The sequence below is a fragment of the Felis catus genome, chromosome B1 (genome assembly GCF_018350175.1).
Source record: "Felis catus isolate Fca126 chromosome B1, F.catus_Fca126_mat1.0, whole genome shotgun sequence".
NCBI lineage: Eukaryota > Metazoa > Chordata > Mammalia > Carnivora > Felidae > Felis > Felis catus.
In genome coordinates, this window is record NC_058371.1 from 44650676 (window position 1) to 44672616 (window position 21941).

A 21941-nucleotide genomic window follows, 5' to 3' on the forward strand; every position below is an offset into this window, starting at 1 on the left:
CCCAGAAGGGCCACATACAAAAGATTGACGATGCCAAGGTTGACAGAAATGTGGAGAAACTGGATCTCTCGAACAGCACTAGTGGGAGTATAAATTGGTGTAACTGCTTTAAAATATTATTTGGCAATATCTCCGAGTGCTAAACATACACCCAACCCTACGACCTGGCAATTCCATTCTTAGGGGTGTGTGTGTATGTTTATGTACATGTACAAAAAGACACATGAGAACGCACAACAGTTTATTCTTAATAGCTCTTTGTTGGTTTCCCGTGGCTGCCATAATGAACTACCACAGACTCAGTGGCTTAAAACAGTAATTAAATCTCTCTCTGTTGTCTCTGGAGCTCAGAAGTCTGAAGTCAAGATGTCAGGGCTACACTCCTTCCCGAGGCTCTAGAGGAGATTCTGTTCCTTGCCTCTTCCAGCCGCCAGTAGTGGCTATGGGCATTCGTTGGCTTGTGGATGCCTTTGCCTCTTCTCATGGCCTTGGCCCCTTCTGTATAACCTCTGTGACTCATTCCTTTAAGAACGTCTGTCATTGGATCTAGGGCCCACTTGGACAATCCAGGATGATCTCCTCATCTCAAATCCTTAATTATATCTGCAGAAACACATTTTCTAAACAAGTAGCATTCACAGGTTCCAGGGATTAGGACGTACATACATTTGTCTTTTTTTTTTTTTTTGGTGGGGGGGGAGAGCGTCATTCAACCCACTACAAGCCATGTCTATCAACTGTAGAATGAAAAATAAATTGTGATATATTGCTATAAAACAATAAAGATGAACAAATTACTATACACGAACACCACTGGTGACTCTCGTAATACTGAGTGAAAGGAGCCTGACTCCAAATAAACACCTAATGTATGATTCATTTATACAATGTTCACAAATAGCAAGACTAATGTAGAAGACAGAACCTGGGATGGTGGTAGGTACCTTATGGAAGGGAGGGGACCCAGGGACTGAGAGGGATTCTAGCATGGTTTCTGCAGGTGTGGATACTGTCCTGTTTCCTGATCTGGGTGCTGAAGACTCACCAAGCTGAACGCTTTTCTGCACTTTTCTGCTGATAACGTTTATAGTACATTTTCCTTTTCACCTTCTTTCCTTTACTATGGCTGTGGTTGAAAAAAAAAATCTATGTTATACAGTTTCTTCTCTTTTCTGAATATATTAGATTCCAATACCTGTGTTTATGAAAAATTATGAATGGAGGCACCTGGGTGGCTCAGTTGGTTAAATCTCTCAGTCTTGATCTCAGCTCAGGTCTTGATCTCAGAGTTGTGAGTTCAAGCCCGGTGTTGGGCTGCAGCTGGGCATGAAGCCTACTTAAAAAAAAAAAAAAATTATTAAAAAAAATTTTTTTAACATTTATTTTTGAGAGAGAGAGAGAGAAGAAAGGGCAAAGAGAGAAGGAGACACAGAATCCGAAGCAGGCTCCAGGCTCGGAGCTGTCAGCACAGAGCCCAATGAGGGGCTCAAACCCACGAACTGAACTGTGAGATCATGACCTGAGCCAAAGTCAGATGCTTAACCAACTGAGCCACCCACGTATTCTGATTATTGACAATATTTTCTTTCTCATTTCCCCAAGGTGGGCAGAGATTTCATCAGAGGGACTATAAGGGCAGGTAAGAAGAGGGTACTTAAAGATAGGACCTGGTTTGAACCTGGTTCAAAAGGTTGCCTCCTAGAGGGAACCCCTAGGTAAGGAGCTTTATTCTGGCTGTGCTCCCCACCCCCAACCTTGGACTTAGTGAACTGTCAAATGCTGGGCTTGCCTTGAGGCTTCCCGGCCTGCGTTATAGTTCCTTAGGGTCAACAGTTGACATGCCCATCAGCGATGTGCCGTGTGCTGTGGCGTTGAAGGGGAAGCGAAGTGAAGGGACGGTGGGCTGCTTACACCACGTCTTGGCCGGCTCTGCCTCCGCAGGTCTGTGTCCAGGGGCCCAGAGGTTGAGAAAGCGGAGGGTCATGGACCAGGCCAGGAGAACAAGGCCCTGAGGGGTAGCTTCCAATGGGACAGTTTGCGGAGGGGTAAATGCTCGGAACTTCTGCCTTCCTTCCCCCCATGCCGTGACACTGATTATGGAAAGACGAAGCATGGCTTGTATCTACAATGAACACATATTTCTTTTATAATCAGAAAGAATCAACCTATGTTTTCAAAAGACGGTTCTATTGGGTTGTGCTACCAGTGGCCTTGACTGGACAAATGCTGAAGGCTTCCAAGTCCTCTATGCCTCTCCTGCCTAACCTGACCTGCCTTCTGCTAGCAGGGCATCGGGAGATCTGGAAATGGTGAAGCCCACATTTCCTGCTTCCAGATGCTTACAGGTGAACGAAACAAGTGCCCAATCAGAGCGCAAGAAATAAGCTAGGAAACCAGAAGGAATTTCTCAAAGGGAGAGGTGCAGGGAAAGGTAAGGGGTCCACATTCTCTAGACTTGGAAGATTCTAGGGCCTTCTCTGAAGAGACTTGGCAAATGAGAAAGAGAATGCCTTTGTGTCTTTCATGACGCAAGCTTTGTTAAACAAAGTAACATTGCCAGCAAGACCGAAGGGGGAAATGTTAGCCATTTGCCTCTTGGGACCATCCTCTGTCCAGTGTGGCCACAGTTTTAACCTCCGCATTGCCACACCCACTGGGACAGTGGAAAGAGAGCCTGATGTTGGGGACTTGTTTCTCTGGCTCGGTGACCCCTGAGAGGGGAGCCCCTTGCTCACAGAGCCTACGCACCTTGATCATCTCCTTGGTTAGTCGGGCAGCTGGACTTGAAGCCAGAAAGCTGTTTACCAAGCACGGCAGTGAATGAGTCATGTGTGGACATCTGTCACCACACCCCAGAGTCCGAGGCAAAGGAGAAAGACAAGCAGCCATTACCGGCCTCTCTCTGCTCCTCCCTGGGGCTGGCTAGCACATTAGCTCGTTCAGCGCCTCCAGAGGTGGGTTTTGAGTTGGATCTCTTGCAGTTGGGGGTGGACTGAGGAGCTGTGGGCAGGAGCGATTGGTTGGCAGTGGCAGAGTAGTGAACGGCTCTCCCTCTGCTCGCTCTTCCCACCCCCAGCATGGCTCTACCGGAGACCTCATCCTGGGGGATTGCTCCCGGCTCCTCCTAAAAGCAAATGCCCCCCTGGTCACCCAACCGCACAGCTCGTGTCTGAAGTCCTGGTGTGCTCCTCTGTGGGAAGAGGGCAGGAGGGCTAACCTGTCCAGTCCAACCTGCCAGGCACCTTGTCCACGTGCTCAGGGCTTACAGAAACTCTTTTCCTCTTTCCATCAGGGCTAGAGGCCAGCCGGCCAGAGGAAGGAGAAGTCACCTTGCCCCACCCTGGCCGTGGGAGGTGTTTATAAACACTCCCGGAATGCGGTGAACCTGCAAGGGGTCAGCCGCCCCAGGACCGCCCAGGCTTCCAGAGAGGGTGGGAGGGACGCCCAGGTGGATTCCTCTGAGTGCAAGTGGGGAACAGGGCTCCTGGTCCTTGTCATTGCACCTGCACACCCCCAGGTCTGGACTGGGGGGCTGTAATATTGGGAGAAGACAGGCTCACCCCCGGGTGGTCAGCAAGTGAATCTTGAGGGACAATGTGCTCTGGCTGGAGGAAGGGAGAAAACAGCTACCAAGGCGTCTAGCAGGCGGTAAACCAGCTCCAAGCACACCTTGTGCTCTAGCTCCTGGCTTCTCTCTTCTCCGACAAATCTCCACTGCCTGGCTCTGGTGAGCCCACACTCCTCTGACTGAGCCCCTGCCAGTGTCCTGTGTCTGGAAGGATCTTGATCTTGATTTCTTGAGGTGGTAGGGCAGCCATGTCCTCCCCAGCCTACCTACCACCTCTGCTCTAACCACAGAGCCTATGTGTCTGACAGAAACCCAAACACATGACGTCACAAGGTGCTCATAATTTTTCCTCCCTCCTTCCCCCCCTCCCCACACTTTGTCTTCTAATCCTGTCCATGAATGGAAGGGATGCTTTGTGTCATACTCAGCCAATGAAGCTCTCCAGCTAGGTTTAATTCCTTGCTATCTTTATAGTGGGGCTGCACTAACAATGTGAGTGTGGGGGAGGATAGGAGATGAGAGCTGAAAAACTTTATTCCCAGGGTCAGCTTTTTTTTTTTTTTTGATTAAAAATTTTTTTTAATGTTTATTTTTGAGAGACAGAGACAGAGCGCGAGCAGGGGAGGGCAGAGAGAGAGAGGGACACACATACACAGAATCCGAAGCAGGCTCCAGGCTCTGAGCAGTCAGCTCAGAACCCCATGTGGGGCTTGAACTCACGGAGCGGTGAGATCATGACCTGAGCTGAAGTCAGACGCTCAACCGACTGAGCCACCCAGGTGCCCCTCCCAGGGTCAGTTTTGACCCCAAATCTCTGACTTTGTTCAGCTGGGATGTAGTTGAGCAGTGCACAGGTAGGAAAACCGGGAGGGAAGCATATGCCTTATTTAATACGGTACCAACTTGAAATAGACCCCGAGGATTAGTAAGTGGCAGGGTGGAATGGCACCAGAGGCAGGCAGTCCCCAGGTGAAAATGAAGCCATCTGGCTGTGACCTGCCATGATATTGGCTGCCAGGCTACTTCAGCCCATACCTGCCTTACAACTTGAAGCACAGCCTCATCACGCAGTGCTCAAAATCCTCTGAAGGTGGCTCACCCTGGCCTAACACGGTGGTATAAACTCCTTAGCCTGGTGTTCATGATCTACATGATCTGGGCTCGCCTACCTCGGCTGTCTTACCAAGGTATCTCTACGACCCACCCCCCGTGTCCTCCTCAAATATCCCACATTCCAGCCCCAATGGGGTGTTCATAACGCCTGCACATGCCATGAACTCTCTGGCCCTCATACCTTTGCATAGGCTGTTCTGTTCTTTCTGAAATATTCTTCCCCCATGCCCCCCTCTCTGCCTGTCAAATGCGGTATATGCCTTAGGGCTCAGCTCAACCGCACTTCCTTCATAAAAATCCACCCGCCAAGAAAAATCACTCCAACCTCAAAACCCCCAAAGCATTTTATTAGCACAGAACTTCCTTTACAGCAGTTGTCAGTGTGTGCCTTGGAACTGGATCTTGTTCAGAAGGCTTTGTGCCCTCCGTAGTTCCTAGCACATGCAGGGCACCAAGTAAGCTCTCAATAAATCTTTTTTAAAAAAAAATTTTTTTTTTCAACGTTTATTTGTTTTTGGGACAGAGAGAGACAGAGCATGAACGGGGGAGGGGCAGAGAGAGAGGGAGACACAGAATCGGAAACAGGCTCCAGGCTCCGAGCCATCAGCCCAGAGCCTGACGCGGGGCTCGAACTCACGGACCGTGAGATCGTGACCTGGCTGAAGTCGGACGCTTAACCGACTGCGCCACCCAGGCGCCCCTCAATAAATCTTTATGATAGTGAATGGAGTCATGAGGTTGAATGACACTAATATATTGTCAAGAAAAGGAAATGGTTGGGGTGTCTGGGTGGCTCAGTAGGTTAAGTGTCTGATTCTTTTTTACTTTTTAAAAATTTTTTTTTAATGTTTATCTACTTTTGAGAAAGAGAAAGCCAGAGCACGAGCAGGGGAGGGGCAGATAGAGAGGGAGATATAGAATCCAAAGCAGGTTCCAGGCTTTGAGCTGTCAGCACAGAGCCCAATGCGGGGCTCGAACCCACGAACTGCAAGATCGTGACTTGAGCAAAAGCCTGGGGCTTAAACAACTGAGCCACCCAGGTGCCCCAAGCGTCTGATTCTTGATTTTGGTTCAGGTCACGATCTCACCATTTGTGAGTTTGAACCTGGCATGGAGCTCCACGCTGACAGTGTGGAGCCTGCTTGGGGTTCTCTCTCTCTCCCTCTCTCTGCCCCTCTCACAGGCTGTCTCTCTCTCTCTCAAAATAAATAAACTTAAAAAAAAAAAGGTGGGGGGGAATGGCACCAAAACAACAGAGTTCTGTTAGGCTTTCCCATCACTTACCTGTCTGGTGCCTCCTTTCTTTTCCCTTTCTATCACCATTAAATATTTATAATGTACTGAATAGGTCTTACCCACAGGGTGGCTACCCTCCGTTGCAAACCTGAGGCATAATGTATCTTCTAATCTCCATGGTAACAGGAAATGCTATGTACTGACATAGGCTGGAACAACCGGCAAACTCTTCAATTCCAAGGCACTTTGTGAGTACCTACTGTGTACCCAGGTTTCTGCCAGGGGCTATGGAAGACACAAGTAAGTCACCACCTGGTCCCCGCTCTGACAGGGACTACTGGAAGCTAAACCGTGGGGGAAATCTGAGCGAAGTCTCGCAGGACAGGGGTAGGCAGAGGGGTTGGCAGGGCAGCTACAGGACAACCAAGTGAGTACAGGCCTGGAGGTTTGTTTGGGAGATAGAGGATGAGTTAGGGTGGGGACAAAATAGGAATGCCTTGAAATCTGAAGTCTGAAGCATATGCAGTTGGTGGTGAGGCAAAATCGCAGGTTTACGCAGGTCAGGGAAGCAATGTGTAGTGTGAATTGAAGGGAGGATAGCCTAGTGATCAGGTGAGAAACTAGCAGCAATTCAAGATTGGAGTTCTGTAGCAAAAACATTGGACAGGAGTCAGGACACCTAGGTTCTAGTCCTGGCTCTGTTGTGGGACCCTGAAAGAGTTACTTCTCTCCTCTGGGCCTTTCCTTAGCTGTATAACCTAAAACGTTCAAAGTGCCTTTTCCAATCTGATGACCCACCCATGGTTGAACCTTTGATGTAGTATATTGGGAACGAAGGGAATCTGCCAATCCCATGGATATCTGGAACAAGGAAGTAAATGATTGGGAGCCGAGAGATAAAAAGAAGGGAGAGACTGAAAAGGATCCAGCCAGGGAGAATTGGGGAACTGGGGTGGGGGGGGGGGGCGGGGGAATGGCACTCTGTTCCTGAGGTCTGGTTTAGCAATCCTAATTTCAGTTCCTCTTTCATTCTCCTTCCCTAATTTAGCCTCTTAGCCTCACCTTTTTTGGTGAGGGCAGGGCAAAATAAGACACTCCCACACCACCTCCAGGTCGTCTCCCCCGCCTTACCTTCCCCTTTTCTGGCCCTCGAACGATCCTCCTCCTCCCCCGCCCACCTGGCGCCATCCCAGAACCCACCGTTCTCCAGAGTAAGCCGCCGACTGTCCCAAACAGAAAAAGCGGTGAATTGGAAATCGCGTTCATTATCACCCTCATAGCTACTCTTGATTGAGAACTCACCGCGTGCCAGGCTACGTTATTATTATTATTATTTTTTTTACAGCACTTGTTTGAGGTGATTGTTATCTCATTTTATGGATGAAGAAACTGAGACCAAAAGATGTTAAGTAACCTGTGCCAGCTCACACACCTGCCAGTTGGCGGTGCCAGATTGGAAAAGAGGTCTGACTCCCAAGGCAGTGCCCCGACCAGTTCCGGTTGGGCCGTGCGACCTTTGGTAGTTGGGGACCTCGTCCCTTAACTAACCACACCTCTCACGCCGGAATTCTCCAAGTCCCCGCCCCCGCCCGGCCGCGCCGGCCTCCCGCACCGCGGTATTCTCCAGCCAGTGCTGCGGCGGCCCGACCCGGAGCGGCAGGTGGGGCGGGCGGGGCGGGCGGGGCGGCCCGGGCGGGGGAGGCGGGCCCTGGGGGGGCGTGGCCGGAAGCCTTAAAGTGGCTGGGGCGGCGGGGTGGGCCGCAGGGGCCGCACATCCCGGTGATCTTCTCTTCGCTTCAGAGCCGGCCGCGGCGCGGTCACCATGTCCCTGGCGGCCTCGGCTGGCCGGGGCCCGGGGGCCGTGTGGTCCCCAACGCACGTGCAGGTGACGGTGCTGCAGGCGCGGGGCCTGCGGGCCAAGGGCCCCGGGGGCACGAGCGATGCGTACGCGGTGATCCAGGTGGGCAAAGAGAAGTACGCCACCTCGGTGTCGGAGCGCAGCTTGGGCGCGCCGGTGTGGCGGGAGGAGGCCACCTTCGAGCTGCCGCCGCTGCTGTCCGCCGGGGCCGCGCCCGCGGCCGCCGCCACCCTGCAGCTCACCGTGCTGCACCGCGCGCTGCTCGGCCTCGACAAGTTCCTGGGCCGGGCCGAGGTGGACCTGCGGGAGTTGCACCGGGACCAGGGCCGCAGGAAGACCCAGTGAGTGCGGGCCGGGGGAGGGGACGCGGAGCGGGGAGGTGCGGGGTGAACGTGTGGCTTGGCGCTGAGATCCACTTACAGAGCGCGCGGCAGACACCGCGCCGCTGCGTCCCAAAGGTTCGGACGGAGAGAGGCCTTTCGTGAGGGATCTCCCCGACCGGTCACCGTATTCTCACCTAACTTCAACTTCTCCTTCGGCTGTCCCACCCCAGCTCTCCCAGCGTGTGGGCTCTTTGCGGCGGGCGTGCGGGGTGGGGGCGGGGAGTACCTGGGGTAGTTTTGAATCTGCAGGGAGACGCTCAGCGCCCGGAACTTAGTAAGCGCTTAATGAATTTTTGATGAATTGAAAATACATGTGGGCTGACGAATTCTTCTTATTACTGTGGGTAGTGTGTATGTGTGATACACACATTAGCTTCTGTGGAAAGCCTCCTGGGTATTTCACTGTCCTAGCCACTGAGCTGGGAATGGCGGGGCCAGAACGCAGGGAGGATTAAGTGGAGGAGTGAAACCCACTGACACTCTCGGGCCCCAGAGGCTCACCGAGGGGCAGAGCAAAGGCATTGCAGTGTGGCCGCGCTGCTTAAGGGGTTGGTGAAGAGAATTTGCCTCTCTCTCCTCCCCTTTTCAACCCCCTCCTCCCCTGCCTCCCCAAAGCATGCTAAAACAATTTAACTTTTCAGACTGAAAATTATTAACCCTGTTTGTCCTGGGCCCCAAATTAGTAAGGTGTGCTGGTTGGAGCCAGGGTCTGCCCTTGGCCAAGCTAAAGTGGGTGGTAGGCACTGTTTCTCTTTGGAGTTTGTCAGGTTCTCTCTGGTCCTACTCAGAATGGATGACTGCTCGCCTGTGGCTTCTCAGTGGCTTCTGGGTGTGGAGTTCTGTGCTAGGGTATCTCGCTCCCACAGGGAAAGCTGGACAACACCCAGTTCACTTCAAGGTGTCACCCATTTGTTTGTTCTCTTTCACACGTGTTTGCCATGGAGCATTTGATTATGGAACATTTGATTATGCTCATATCCTATACCAAAAGCTGGGCTCCTTAGCTTAATCGGTTGCTTTGTGCTGGACGGTAAATAGGCACGTCAGTCATATTACCACAGGTCCTCCAGTTGGTGAAGCATACTGATTCACATTGGATGTTTTAGATATACACGGCATTTTCACTTTCCCTTGTGAACAGGACAGTAAAAGCCAGAGGGTTTGAAGTTACCAGATTCCCTTTTCTGCAGGGTGGGTCCAATTTCAGCTTGCATGCTTGTGAATGTATTACCTGATTCACTTATCTGGCCAAAGATGAATAGGCATTTTCTGAATTCAAATCAGATAAAAATAGAGAGCCTTGAGGTGAGGATGGATAGGATATCTCTTGGCATCAACTTACAAGCCAGAAGGTGAGCAGTGTCTTTGCTAAGGAGGTGCTGAAGCAATGCTAATTTTCCATTTGATTAAATGACATTTGGGGCCTTGGGTTGGCTTCCTTTCCGGCTTCAACTGGGCGTCATTGGCTGTCCTTTGTCTTGTCCCATCCCAAGATGTGTGGATATTATCATCTGTTTCTGCCATCTGTTTCTGTTGGAACATTTTATTCCCTTGAAGGATAGATCACATGTCCCTACCAGAGATGAGGGTTCCAGATTCCTGGGTCGGGTGCCCATTCTGGTCCTGACTCATTGTTAGGCTTCAAGCGACTCGATCTCTAAACACCCAAGTTTCCCTATTTATACGTGGAGCTTGTTACCAGCTTAATTGATGTTTATAAGATGTTTCCAGGTTCCTGGATTAATGGGGCCTGGGTATAGGCTCAGAAGGTTCTGTTACTGCTTTGTGAGGAATGAAAACCTCCTTAAATTCCCTATTTCAGAAAGGGTTCAGAGGTCTACATCTTCCTTTCTGTCATTCTCTCCAGTGTAATCCTAAACCTAGATGGTTCCTCCTGTCTACTGTAGGAGCTGATTACCACTTAGTTGCAGTATCAACTTTGTAAGAAAATGATGCTTAGTTGATGTGTTTTTTTTTTTTGTTTTTTTTTTTTTGTAACTGCAAAGGAAGTCTTCTTTGCCCCATCAGCAGTAGGTGAAATTGCAAGCTTTCCATCTGCCACTTCCTGGGACTTTCCAGGGTGCTAGGGAACCTAGTGAAAGAAACCGAGCTTCTCTGATGCCTTGGTACATCACTTGGGTGCTCAAGATGGCTGACATGTGGAGAGTGATGCATACCGAGAGAGGTGGAAGTTTACCAGAAGGAAACTGGTTGGGCTAAGAAAATCATTTGAACTAGTTATTAATGGTTTGACTCCACCTTAGACATTAAAAACCAAAAACAGGGGCGCCTGGGTGGCTCGGTTTGTTAAGCATCCGACTTCGGCTGGGTCATGATGTCACGGTGTGTGAGTTAGAGCCCTGCATCGGGCTCTGGGTTGACAGCTCAGAGCCTAGAGCCTGTTTCGGTTCTGTGTCTCCCTTTCTCTCTGCCCCTCGCCTGCTCATGCTCTGTCTCTGTCTTGCTCTCAAAAATAAATATACATTAAAACAGAATTTTTTAAAAAATAAAATAAAAACCAGAAACAAAACATAAGTTCAATTTTGGTTTCCAGGTGTGTGTGTGTGTGTGTGTGTGTGTGCGCGCGCGCGTGCGTGTGCGCGCACGCGCGTGCACGCATGTGTGTTAATCTCTAGCAAAGAAGAGTTGCTGCTATTTAGAGTATGACTTTCGTCACGGGTCCAGAAACTCAAGACGTTAAGAGTTAACTGTGCTCATACTTCCCTTTGTTCTCTTAATAAGCCCTCATCCATCAAATATTTGGAGTTCAGAAAATGTGCTTTTCATGACTCAAATTTGGGGGACCTCAAATTTAGTGTGATGACACACATCTTTAAAATACCAAGTGGAGACTGACATAGAGGTAGGATACTTCTAATAGGGAATAGTGTGTGGCCCCTTTTGTTAAGAAGAAATTGAAATGGGGCACCTGGGTGGCTCAGTCAGTTGGGAATCTGACTTTGGCTCAGGTCATGATCTCACGTTTTGTGGGTTTGAGCCCCGTGTCAGGTTCTGTGCTGACAGCTCAGAGCCTGGAGCCTGCTTCGGATTCTGTGTCTCCCTCTCTCTCTGCTCCAACCCCACTCATGCTCGCTCGCTCTCTCTCTCTCTCTCTCTCAAAAATGAATAAACATTAAAAAATATTTAAAAAAAGAAGAAGAAATTGAAATGTGTTTATTTTGCACTTATTAAAGACCTGGGGTCACAGTTGGGCCTTGGTGAAATGGGAACCAGTTAAGTCTCACGCTCATAAAACAGACCTGAAGCTGAGAGGCCAGAAGGGTGGGGGGAACCTTTTTAGGATACTAAGAGCAACAAAATTTGGGGGAAATAATCTGTTAAAAACAGATTAAAATAAACATCCATTCAGGCTAGTGACTGAAAGGCATTGTGTAACTAAATATCATGACACTTAATACTGTAATAGTCTTCCAGCTGTGAAGGGAGAGTGAGTGATGGAGAGTCATTTTCTTATGTCTCTTGAAGATGCAAGAGGGAGTTTGGTTGCACATGAAAGATTTGAGATTTTGAAGAACTATAAGTGTAGTAAGCTGCTATAATAAGTTGCCAGAGGAAATCCGGGTTATTAAAAAGAAATAAAGGCTCAATGTTGTTTTCCTGGGAGAGTTGGATGTGGAGAAATGATTTAATTGACCAGAGAGATAAATAATAAGCTGTCAGGGGTACCTGGTTGGCTCAGTAGGTTAAACGTCCGACTTTGGCTCAGGTCACGCTCTCACGGTTCATGGGTTCGAGCCCCGAACTGTCAGCACAGAGCCTGCTTCAGATCCTCTGTCTCCCTCTCTCTCTGCCCCTCTGCTGCTCTCTCTTGTAAATAAATAAACGTTAAGAAAAAAAACAGCAGTCAGTGTTTGTGCTTGAATGTTAAGTTTCCTAAGTGCAGTTAGGTTTTTTTTGTAACCGATTGGAAAATTGGAGCAGTGTTACTGATTAAATTTTTCCTTTCTTGGGATTCCCCTTAAAGGTAACATTGGGCCTTTCTGGAAACCCTCCTGCCTCTCACAGTCCCCTCCTACTCCAGTGTAGGAAACTGACAGCTCAGTGCTTGAGACAGAGTTGTCTGTCAGCTCTGGGACAAGTAACCCCAACCTGGTTGTAGCCATGGAATGAAATGACTAAGAAGGGGAGAGTCATTGTTCCGGTGATGGGCAAGATGCTCCCTCATGTTCCTCATGGTATTATTTGTTTATTATTACTTTTTGAAGGGCAGGGGAGAGAGAGAGAGAGAGGGAGAAGGGGAGAGAGAGAGAGAGAGAGAGAGAGAGAGAGAGAGAGAGAAAGCAAGCCCGGGAAGGGCAGAGAGAGAGGGAGAGAGAAATCCCAAGCAGGCTCTGGGCTGTCAGTGCAGAGCCAGACTCAGGGCTCGAACTCAAGAACTGTGAGATCATGACCTGAGCCGAAACCAGGAGCCGGACGCTTACTTGACTGAGCCACCCGGGAGCTCATGGTATTGTTTGGTTACGATTTCATTTATAAGATATTTAGTTAGCTTGGGGAAAGTTCCAACAACCCCCCCCCCCTTTTTTTTGGTCTTTAAAGTCCATATTTTTAGTACTTTTTTTTTTTACTGAAGTATAGTTGACCCACAATACTACGTTTGTTTCAGATGTATACCATAGTGATTCGACAGTGCTATACGCTGTGCTATACTCACCGCCATCCGTCAATGCAGTGCTGTTACAGTACCAACGACTGTTCCTTATGCTGCACGTTCACGGCTGTGACCGATGCCTTTCACACCTGGAAGCCTGTGTCTCCCACTCCCCTTTACCCCTTTTGCCCATTGCCACCCCCTCCCTTCTAGCAGCCACCACTTTGTTCTCACTGTATTTATGGGCCTGTTTCTGCCATTTGTTCCGGTTTTTAGATTCCACATAGAAGTGAACTTGTATGTATTTGTCTTTCTCAGTCTGACTTATTTCACTTAGCATAATACCCTCTAGGTCCACCCATGTTGTGGCAGATGGCAAGATCTCATGCTTGTATTTTTAGTAAATGTATTTTAATAACTTCTAGGTGCCAAGCACTGGGGTGTAAACAATAGTGACCAAAACAGACATGATCCTTGCTTTCAGGAAGTTCAGAGCCTTGTGGGGGAGACAGACGTTAGGCAAATGAACACATAAATAAATAATCATGGATTATGATAAGTACTGTGGAGGAAGAGAACAGGGTGTCATAAGAGGAAAGAACAGAAAGGACATGGCTTAAAGAAGGGGATGCTTCTCTGAGGCAGAAACCTGAAGTACAAAGAGATTTTTCTGGTGACAAGTGGAGGAAAAGGGCCTGAGGCAGAGGGAACAGCCTGCACAAAGGCCCTGAGGCTGGAACACCTGGGAAGCTGGAGGGATTGTATAGATTGAGGCTGAAGAGGAAGGCAGGGTTTTATTTAAGAGCAGTGAGAAGTCACCGAGTATTAAAATCAAAGGGTGTTGTGATCCGCGTTGTCAAAAACCACTGTGGCTGTTGGGTGGAGAATGGATTCAAAGCAGGCCTAACCTGGAATCAGATAGACAAAATGGGAGGCTGTTACAGTAATCTAGGCCACCAGTGGTGGTGGCTTGCACTTGGGTGATGGCCATGGAGGTGGACAGAGGTGGTGGATTTCAGAGATATTTTGGAAGTTTAGTTGGCCTGATTTGTGATAGATTGGATGTGGGTGGGGGGAGAGAAGAGGAAGTGATAAGAATGAACTACTAATAAAATAAAGAGAGCTTGCTGTTGAAAATGAACCAGGAAGTGATGGTGCCTTCTTTCCCCAGCAGAGTGAGGTCACCATTACAAAGACAGCTTTGGGCAGTGACACCTGTGAGTTGAGTCTTCTGTTGGAAGGAATTAGTAGGAAACACCATTGAAACCAGGGTGGAAACCAGGGTGTGTATATGTGTGTCTCCAAGTATTTACAGTTTTAAAACAGGCCGAGTCTTTGTTTTGTAATAGTGTACGTAGCTAGTAAAATCTCATCGGTGCGCTCTAACACAGATGATGAGGTCACTGCTTCAAGGAATATAGGACTAAGAAAAGGGAAAATAATACATAACATTAGGAAAAAGAAACCTATAAGTGAAAAATAAAACTCTAGTAAGTTAACCATTTACATGTTTTTCACATTAGGGAAGGTGAGCGTACAGGAGAGTCTTGTGCCTTTTTTGTTGTGCTTAAACTTCCTTTTGGTTACAAGGACCTCTATTGTAGTTCTGTAACTATCATCGGAGGGAGGTTTTTATAAATAGTATTTGATATGTCATTTTAATTGTAGCGATTAACCAAAAAGTGTTATAATTACATGGAAAGCAATACATGTGCTTATTAAAATGTCACCCACTCTGACATAGGCTTGCTGACCTTACCCTTTTTGCCCTTAACAGTAATCTTAGGTATCTATTAAAAATAGTACAATATTAGTTGCCATACATCCTAGAAAACTGTGCTCCTCACTCTACACTTTGGAGACGCCAGCCCTGGCTAATTCCAGAAGGATGAAGCCCTAGGCTAATGGAGAAAGTGATAGGAGGTCGTTTTGGGCTTTATTTTCATCTCAGAGCAGTTCCTTGTGTGACCTTTGGTTCTGGGTCTTGTGCAGATCTCTAAATCTCTGGGCCTTTGAATTCCAACAAAATCAACACCGGGACCCTTGTATTGGCTTTTGAAGAAAATCGGTCCACTGCCAAGATATTTGTTTGGGAAAAGACTTGGCAGTGAGAGCTTCTCCTCTTAAGGTGTCCTGGGTCAGATCTTGCGCCCGAGCTGTGGCTTAGGAGACCAAGTCTGACTCTGCCCGCCTTTCCCTTGGCCCCGGACCACTTTGGTCTTGTTCTTTGTTGTGTGACCCAACGCAGGAGCTCGTAACATCTGTGTGAGTGAGTGAATGGTTGAGGTCCCTGTAGGCACAGAGCGGGTGGTCGTTTGCCTGCGTGGACACGGAAAACTGTTTAATCTTAGAATTAGCCCAGTGGATCAAAGACCAGGGGTGCCGGAGGTATGAAGTCAAAGCTCTGCTCTTTCAGTTTCTTAGTTTGGGCTGTGGCTTGTCAGTTGCCTTTTCTTAACACCAAGGAAGCAGGTTCCCTTCTGCTAATGATGCCTTTGGCGAGGGAGCTGCAGTTAGCCACTAATGAGATGAGAAATTCCTTTCCTGCAGAGAGAAGGCTGTAGATCTTCTGTTAGAGAAAAAGCAAGGATTTTAGTCTCCAGGGTGTCCCTGAGGGACACATTTAGGAATGTGCCTGTGGAGAGAAAAAAGGCAGCGCTAATTAAGTGTCCTTTCCTGAATGCTGGGCTTTGAATGGAGTAGAGGGGAGGCATTTATAAGAAATCCCAGAAAAAGGTTTCTAGAGGTGTGGCTGCTGTACGCTTCACCTTTTAAACACTCTTTTATGAGAAGGGACTTGGCTAACCTAGGTGGAACAATTCAGGCTTCCAGAAAGCCTGGTCTGAAAAGGCCTCTTGTGATCATGAAGAATGGATGTCCTGTGTGGAGGGCACCAGGCGGCACGCTGGGTCCCGGGATATTTCTTCAAGGGTGTTGCCTCTTCTAGCACCAAAACTGGCGTTTTCCTTGTATGCTAATGGAACTTTGCGTTTTTGCTAGTCATTTGTTGTTAAAACAGGATTTTAAAATGTGGGTTCCTCTCCTCCTCTTTCTTGGGACTTAGCTGATTACACGATAAATCATAGACACTCTGCTTTCTTGCCAGGAACTCTCATAGAAAGAGTGTGAACCTGTTTGTGGGGTGGGGAGTGGACTGTTGGATCCCTTATGCTAGAGTGTATTTGTTTCCTTTTGTCCTGGTCCTGAGAAGGTGAACAAAAGCCATTGCATGTTTGTCCCGTGTCTTTGCATGAATAATAAAGGACCCTGTGGTTGCCGAGACATTGTTCTTTGACGGACCAATTGGGCAAGAGGCGAGATACCTGATCTGATGGTAGAATATTAACATTTGTGGCTTTTTGAGATATGATCAAGTAAAAAAAAAAAAAACGGCAAGTAAATGAATACAGGAGGGGTGCACTTCCATGTTTAAAAACGAGTTGATGTTTTTCTGATTTGTAGAGAATCTTAAAATACCGATACGTGCTATTTCTTATAGTCTTCACCTATAAGGAGTCTAGCATTGAGTGATTTCAACTTAGAAAACATGTCTTGATCCTTATACTTCAGTCACGCCATCTCGGCATATCCCTGCAGTAGTTTGGATGCCCTGTGTCTTGTCTGCTGTGTAGAAACCCTGAAGGGTTTGATCTGAGGATCGTTACATCTCTCAGTAAGTTACAGAAAATACACACTGACTGTGGTGTTTTAAAAGACTCTCGTATACTTTTTAATTTTGGAGATTGCATAATACAGACTTACTTTGTAACTGAGCCATTTCCTCCTCCCTTCAAATACAGATCTTTATTGTTTGTGTTTGTTGGATAGGTTTGGTTATCTAGGGGCAGGGCCAGTCAGAAATGTTGAGATCTTAAATTCCCTTCTGAGAACTATCTGCGGGGGTAAACCACGGTATAGACGCATTTGGCAGGATATCATACAGCCACTAGAAATGGTGGGTATGAAGACTGTAGGGCAAGAACGCACTACACGCTATAAAAATAAAATCACATGTAAACTCTGGTTACAACCAAGTAAGGATTATAGCTAATACTTATTGAATGCTTATTAAGTGCCAGACACTACATATATTAAGTCCCTTAATCTTCATTAGCATCCTTATGAATTAGGTGCTTTCAGCCCTGTTTCTGAGGAACCTGAGCCACAGAGAGGTTAAGTAACTTGCCTAAAGTGTCTCAGCTAGTGGTTGTTAAAACGTACAGGAAAAATACTTCAAGAAGAAATGTAAAAAGGAATAATGGTCACATTAGCATGAAAGTAAGTCCATTAAAAAAATTAACAAAAAATTCTCTGTAACTTGTTGTGCTCACTTTCTAAGAGAATTTCTGTAGAGCAAATAATAGGGAAGGGACCCAGGACATTTTCAACCTGCTTTTTCTGTTCTGCCTCCTTTAGCACACCACTTACCAGTTTTCAGGATGGAGTTTGGTGGCTACAGGTGGCCTTTCAGTGCCGCTAGAATGGCTGTTTTAGGGGTTGGGGTAAAAAATGAGCCATTTGCCACTCTCAGGAGTTCTTCCAAGTTGTTAACAACGGGCAGAGAGGAAGCGTCACCGAGGGAGGCAAGGTTGGCCGATTGGTCATTCTGTAGTCAGAGTAAGGTAATCAAGACCAGCTACAAAGGGCAGTAACAAAACATGTGAAACTGCCTCGCCCGTGTAGGCAACACCACAGACGTTTTAGAGGCCATAAACATTTCTGTCCCTGTTTGCTCTCCATTGCTTCTAGGCTACCAGGAGAAGAGTCTGGACATTTCACCCATATGGAATCCCTCCTTTTCAGAACCCCATTCAGATGTTCTCAACTGCTAACCCCACATGTTCAGCCTTCTTTTTATTCCCTGGGGAAGACAACGAATGAGTTGCTTTTTAAAAATTCTTCATCCATGAAAGATTGAGAGTGTCCTCTGTGTCAAACACTACATCAGGTGCCTTTCTGTTCTTCCTGCTTCTTCCCTCACCTGAGGCCATAATCCCCTGTGTCATGATGCTTGGTTACCATGGAGATGACTCATGCTATAAGTCACCGTTGAGATTTTGCAGGGAACAGGTTGGGGCGGGGGCCAGTCTACCACTGACCCTGAGTCCAGACCAGACCCACAGACGGAGAGCCCTGGAAATTAACACACATGAAAATGTTGAAGTGACTCGTAGAGCCATAGTGGTCTTTCTTTCCCTGCCTTCCCTGGAGCCTCCTGTGTCTAATACAAGTATGCAGTATTAATTCGTTTTGCTGGAGCCCCTAGGTAGGTGGTTCATATTTAATTTTGCTGAGGACCTTATTTGTGTGTGAGAGCCCTTATTTGGGATGAAATTGTATGCGTTAGCAGGCATTTCTCTCCGTGTCTAATTATTTTCTCATGCTTCAAAGTCAGAAAGAAAAGGCAACAGTGGTTCTAATGGAGCACTTTGTGATGTTTGGTGAGCCAGCTCTCTCTGTGTCCCACTGGAGGGTATGCCTTTTAGGGCAGAATCTGGCCTTTTCATTTTGTATTTCCAGTGGCTGCTATGTAAAAAAAAAATTGGAAGCGAATCTTTGAAGTCATCATTTCTCTGTACGTGTCTGCCCTGCGGAATGTTTCAAAGGAAAAACATGTTTGTTTCAGCTGCAGAAAGGTTATTTTTGAGACATACCGGCCAGTCCTTTACAAGGATAATCCCGAAAGCCTGCATTGCCGCGAGACTTCTCATTTCCCAAGAGTAGGAACCATACTCCCCTCACCCTGCCGCATTCCGATGGAAGGCCCCCTGTGATCAGCTTTCCACGTATTTGAGCCGTGGAGTGAGACACGGTGCATTCTGAAAGCAGACTGGCCCTGAGAATTGGGCATGGTTGGATAATTCTAGCTCTTCTCAAAATGACTATTGAAAGGCCCAGAAGATTTGACGATGCGGGCCCAGGCAATAGAAGACATAAATGAATTTTTCTGTATTTTTAGCTCTTGCCTTGTCTTGTGTTCGATTAAAAAAACCTAAAACCCCAACCCCCCCAAAACTCTAAAATAGCAGGGTAGCCTGTTTGGATAATGGGCGTTTTTGTTTTTGTGTGCCCAGGACCATCATCCCTTGGCTGAGGGGCATGGGGGGGTGGGAAGATTGAAGTTTTCATTTTGTACCATTTTGTATGATTTGAATTTTTACCCTATGCCTGTTATTACTTTCGAATATAGTTTTTTTTTATGTTTCCTATCACTTTTTATGTATTCAGAGATCCTTTTAATTTCCAAAGAATTGAATTTTTAATTATAAGTTAAAATAATTACTTGATTACAGAAGGGATCATTTGATTTTCTTGATAGGTTGCAGGAATTTTTCAGAAATACGGGCTTAAAAACAAACTCACTACCTTGGGATTATGGCTTTCTTTCTGTACCCTGCCCTTTGGACTAGGAAAATCAACCCAGCCCTGATTTTTGAGATAATTCAAGCTTTCTGGGCCTACCTGAAAGGTAATGCTGGAACACACCCACGCTGCCACCTTACCTACACTGGGTGGCTTTGCTGGGACTTTGTTATTCAAGAATTGCTTCCGTGAGGTGCTGGAATTAAGTGAGCTAAAAAACAAATGCATAAAAAGGCACTTAAAATAAAATTGATGCTTGAATGCGGAAACCCACAAACGTATCTGGTTTGGGATTTCTTAGGGTGAGAGACATTTATGAATCATGGCTTTCATTTATTATAAAATTATCCTTGTGCCAAAGATTTCTTGCTTAAGTGGTTTGAATGTCATGTTGTTAGACGGAACAATTCCTGTATTCTTTTCCAGCTTTAACAAATCCAGCACAGATTGTTAAAAATTCTGAACGTTTGCATGGGACGCTTACCTGTGATTCAGTCTGCTTTTCACATCCTTAAATAGCTCTGTGGCTGTTCTTGGCTACCTGGTCTTTGGTTTGAGGTTTGCCTGTGAAAATAAAGGATAGGAACAGTTGCTGGAGCGTCTGTTCACACCTCCTAGTGGTTTTAGAAGTTCCCCAAACAGATCCCACTTTAGTTCCCCGGGGACTGATCCTGGGCATAGGTGCCCAGGGAGGATTCTAGAGACGGTTGTAGCTTCGCTCAAAGTAAACAGACTGGTGGTGATACTTTTGGAAAGGAGGGCTGGTCCCAGGAACTGTCGATGGCACGCTTTGAAGGTCGTCTTTGCATCCCCTGCTTGGCTAACAGTATGAGTTGTGTGGAGGAGGCTGGGGAGAAGGCCGGACTGACCCCGCTTCCGTGGGCAGAGAGGTCAAACTTCTTGTGGCCGGTGTGGTCATCAGAACCTCTGCATTCAGCTTCAGCAACTTCCCCTTTCAGGTGCCTGCAGTGGGTATTTACCAAAGCTAACCACCCTTCATCACCAGGGCTACCATTTAGCCGCATGACGGGCAGATGAGAAAAAGAAATAATCCTCTGGACATCTAAACGACAAATAAGCAAGCTATTCCAGGCTAGGTCTTGGAAAATATATTGTGAAGACACTAGGCTGGCAGGGGTGAGGTTGTCCGTAAACACCTTGCATCTCCCCCTGCCCCGCCTCCCCCCAGCCCCCCAGCTGTGGATTGTGGTTTTAAAAACCATAAAAAATCTCCTCTAAAAGTCCAGAATAGTAGCTTATATCATTTTCTCCAATTTTTGGATGTTTTTTTTTTTTAATTTTTTTTTTAACGTTTTTATTTATTTTTGAGACAGAGAGAGACAGAGCATGAACGGGGGAGGGGCAGAGAGAGAGGGAGACACAGAATCGGAAGCAGGCTCCAGGCTCTGAGCCATCAGCCCAGAGCCCGAAGCAGGGCTCGAATTCGCGGACCGCGAGATCGTGACCTGAGCTGAAGTCGGACGCTTAACCGACTGAGCCACCCAGGCGCCCCTGGATGTATTTCTTAAATGAAGTTTAAGTTGTTCTTGATGACTTTGTATACTGGACTCTGTATGTAATCTCATGATTTATGGTTGGTGGTGACTGTGGTGGGATTTCCCCCTTTTCTTCCTAGAACATTTCTTAGTACTTTTTTCCTCGGTACTTTCTTTCTTATGGTAGGGCCTTTTAAATGAGAAGCTTAAACCTGCCTCAGAAAGAATTTATTTATTTTCTTAAGTTTTATTTATTTATTTGTTTTGAGAAAGAGAGAGAGCTGGCGAGGGACAGAGACACCTAGAGAGAGAGTCCCAAGCAGACTCACCACTCAGCACAGAGCCCAACACGGGTTCAGTCTCACAACCTTGAGATCGTGACCTGAGCCAAAATCAAAAGTCAGCCGCTTAACCCACTGAGCCACCCAGGCACCCCTCACAGCCCCCTGCCTTTTTTTTTAAGTTTATTTATTTAGAAAGAATTTAAATTTGAATCTCCTCTCTGTGTGTTGCGAACATGGCCCATGGGAGGTGAGTTAGCAAAGAGTGTAAAGCAGGAATCTTGGGGTTAGAAAATGAATAGGACCTTTGGAGAAATGCATAACTGATTCAGAATCCTGGCTGTGCCCCTTAACAGTGGTAAGACCTTGTACGAAACACTTAACTTGTGAGCCTCAGTGTCTTTGTAAAGTGAGTATAATGTCTACTGTGTGTCATTCTGGGGACACTAATTCCAGGATGTTCCTAAGTGTGCACAGTGCCAGGTTATGTTGTAGATGCTATTTAAGTGTTAGGTTTCTGCTTCCTTCTGCCCCTTTCCTCTCAGTTGTAAAACGAGCTAAGGTAGTGGGGCAGGGATCTGCCCTGCGAGCAAGACAGGCTGAGAGTGAAGGAGGAAACTGTGCTCTTTTGAGCAAACCCGTCATTTCCTTTACGTCCACGGCCCTCAGCTCTTAAGTAGGTCACCCCAAAGAACATCCAAATGCGGTTTCTCAGTTTGTACGGTAACGCCGGGGATGGCTGTCGGTGGACCGTGGATTCAGACCTATTTGCTCTGTAGTGGTCATGCCACGGATCTGCCTTACCTTCTTGGAGGTCACCAGATGGAACATGCCAAGGGGAGATTTCTTTTTCTGAAGTTTGTCTTTCAGTCGAGTTGGACTGATACAATACTTGCCCTGTCTTGAAGTAGTTTGCAAATGACCCATTGAAATACTTGGATAATGTTTGAAATCTTCTCTTTTTAGGAGTATTAAGCTAGGGAAGAATGCCTCCTTTCCACTTCTAATTCTTATTATTTTTTTAGTGTGGT

At 47.1% G+C, this 21941-nt stretch overlaps 1 protein-coding gene and 2 long non-coding RNA genes across 5 annotated transcripts in view; 1 reads left to right on the plus strand and 2 right to left on the minus strand.

The window, feature by feature from the left end:
* Positions 1–224: 224 nt before the first annotated feature.
* Positions 225–1301, minus strand: LOC123385205. The gene is made up of 2 exons (XR_006597401.1): positions 1046–1301; positions 225–603 (listed from the first exon to the last, which is right to left on the minus strand). It is a non-coding gene; the product is annotated as an uncharacterized LOC123385205 (long non-coding RNA).
* A 6356-nt stretch (positions 1302–7657) lies between these two features.
* RAB11FIP1 (RAB11 family interacting protein 1) overlaps positions 7658–21941 on the plus strand; it is a 32528-nt gene continuing 18244 nt past the window's right edge. Inside the window, exon 1 of one of the 3 annotated variants that reach the window (XM_003984823.6) lies at positions 7658–8116. In XM_003984823.6, coding sequence (XP_003984872.4) covers positions 7740–8116 — 377 coding nt within the window. In that variant the 5' untranslated portion in view covers positions 7658–7739. Of the gene's footprint in view, positions 8117–17893; positions 18037–21941 lie in introns of those variants that run through there. The other 2 variants (XM_023252616.2, XM_023252615.2) reach the window with 2 other exon arrangements.
* Positions 14690–17875, minus strand: LOC109498851. Its single transcript, XR_002155811.3, has 2 exons — positions 17199–17875; positions 14690–15405 (listed from the first exon to the last, which is right to left on the minus strand). It is a non-coding gene; the product is annotated as an uncharacterized LOC109498851 (long non-coding RNA).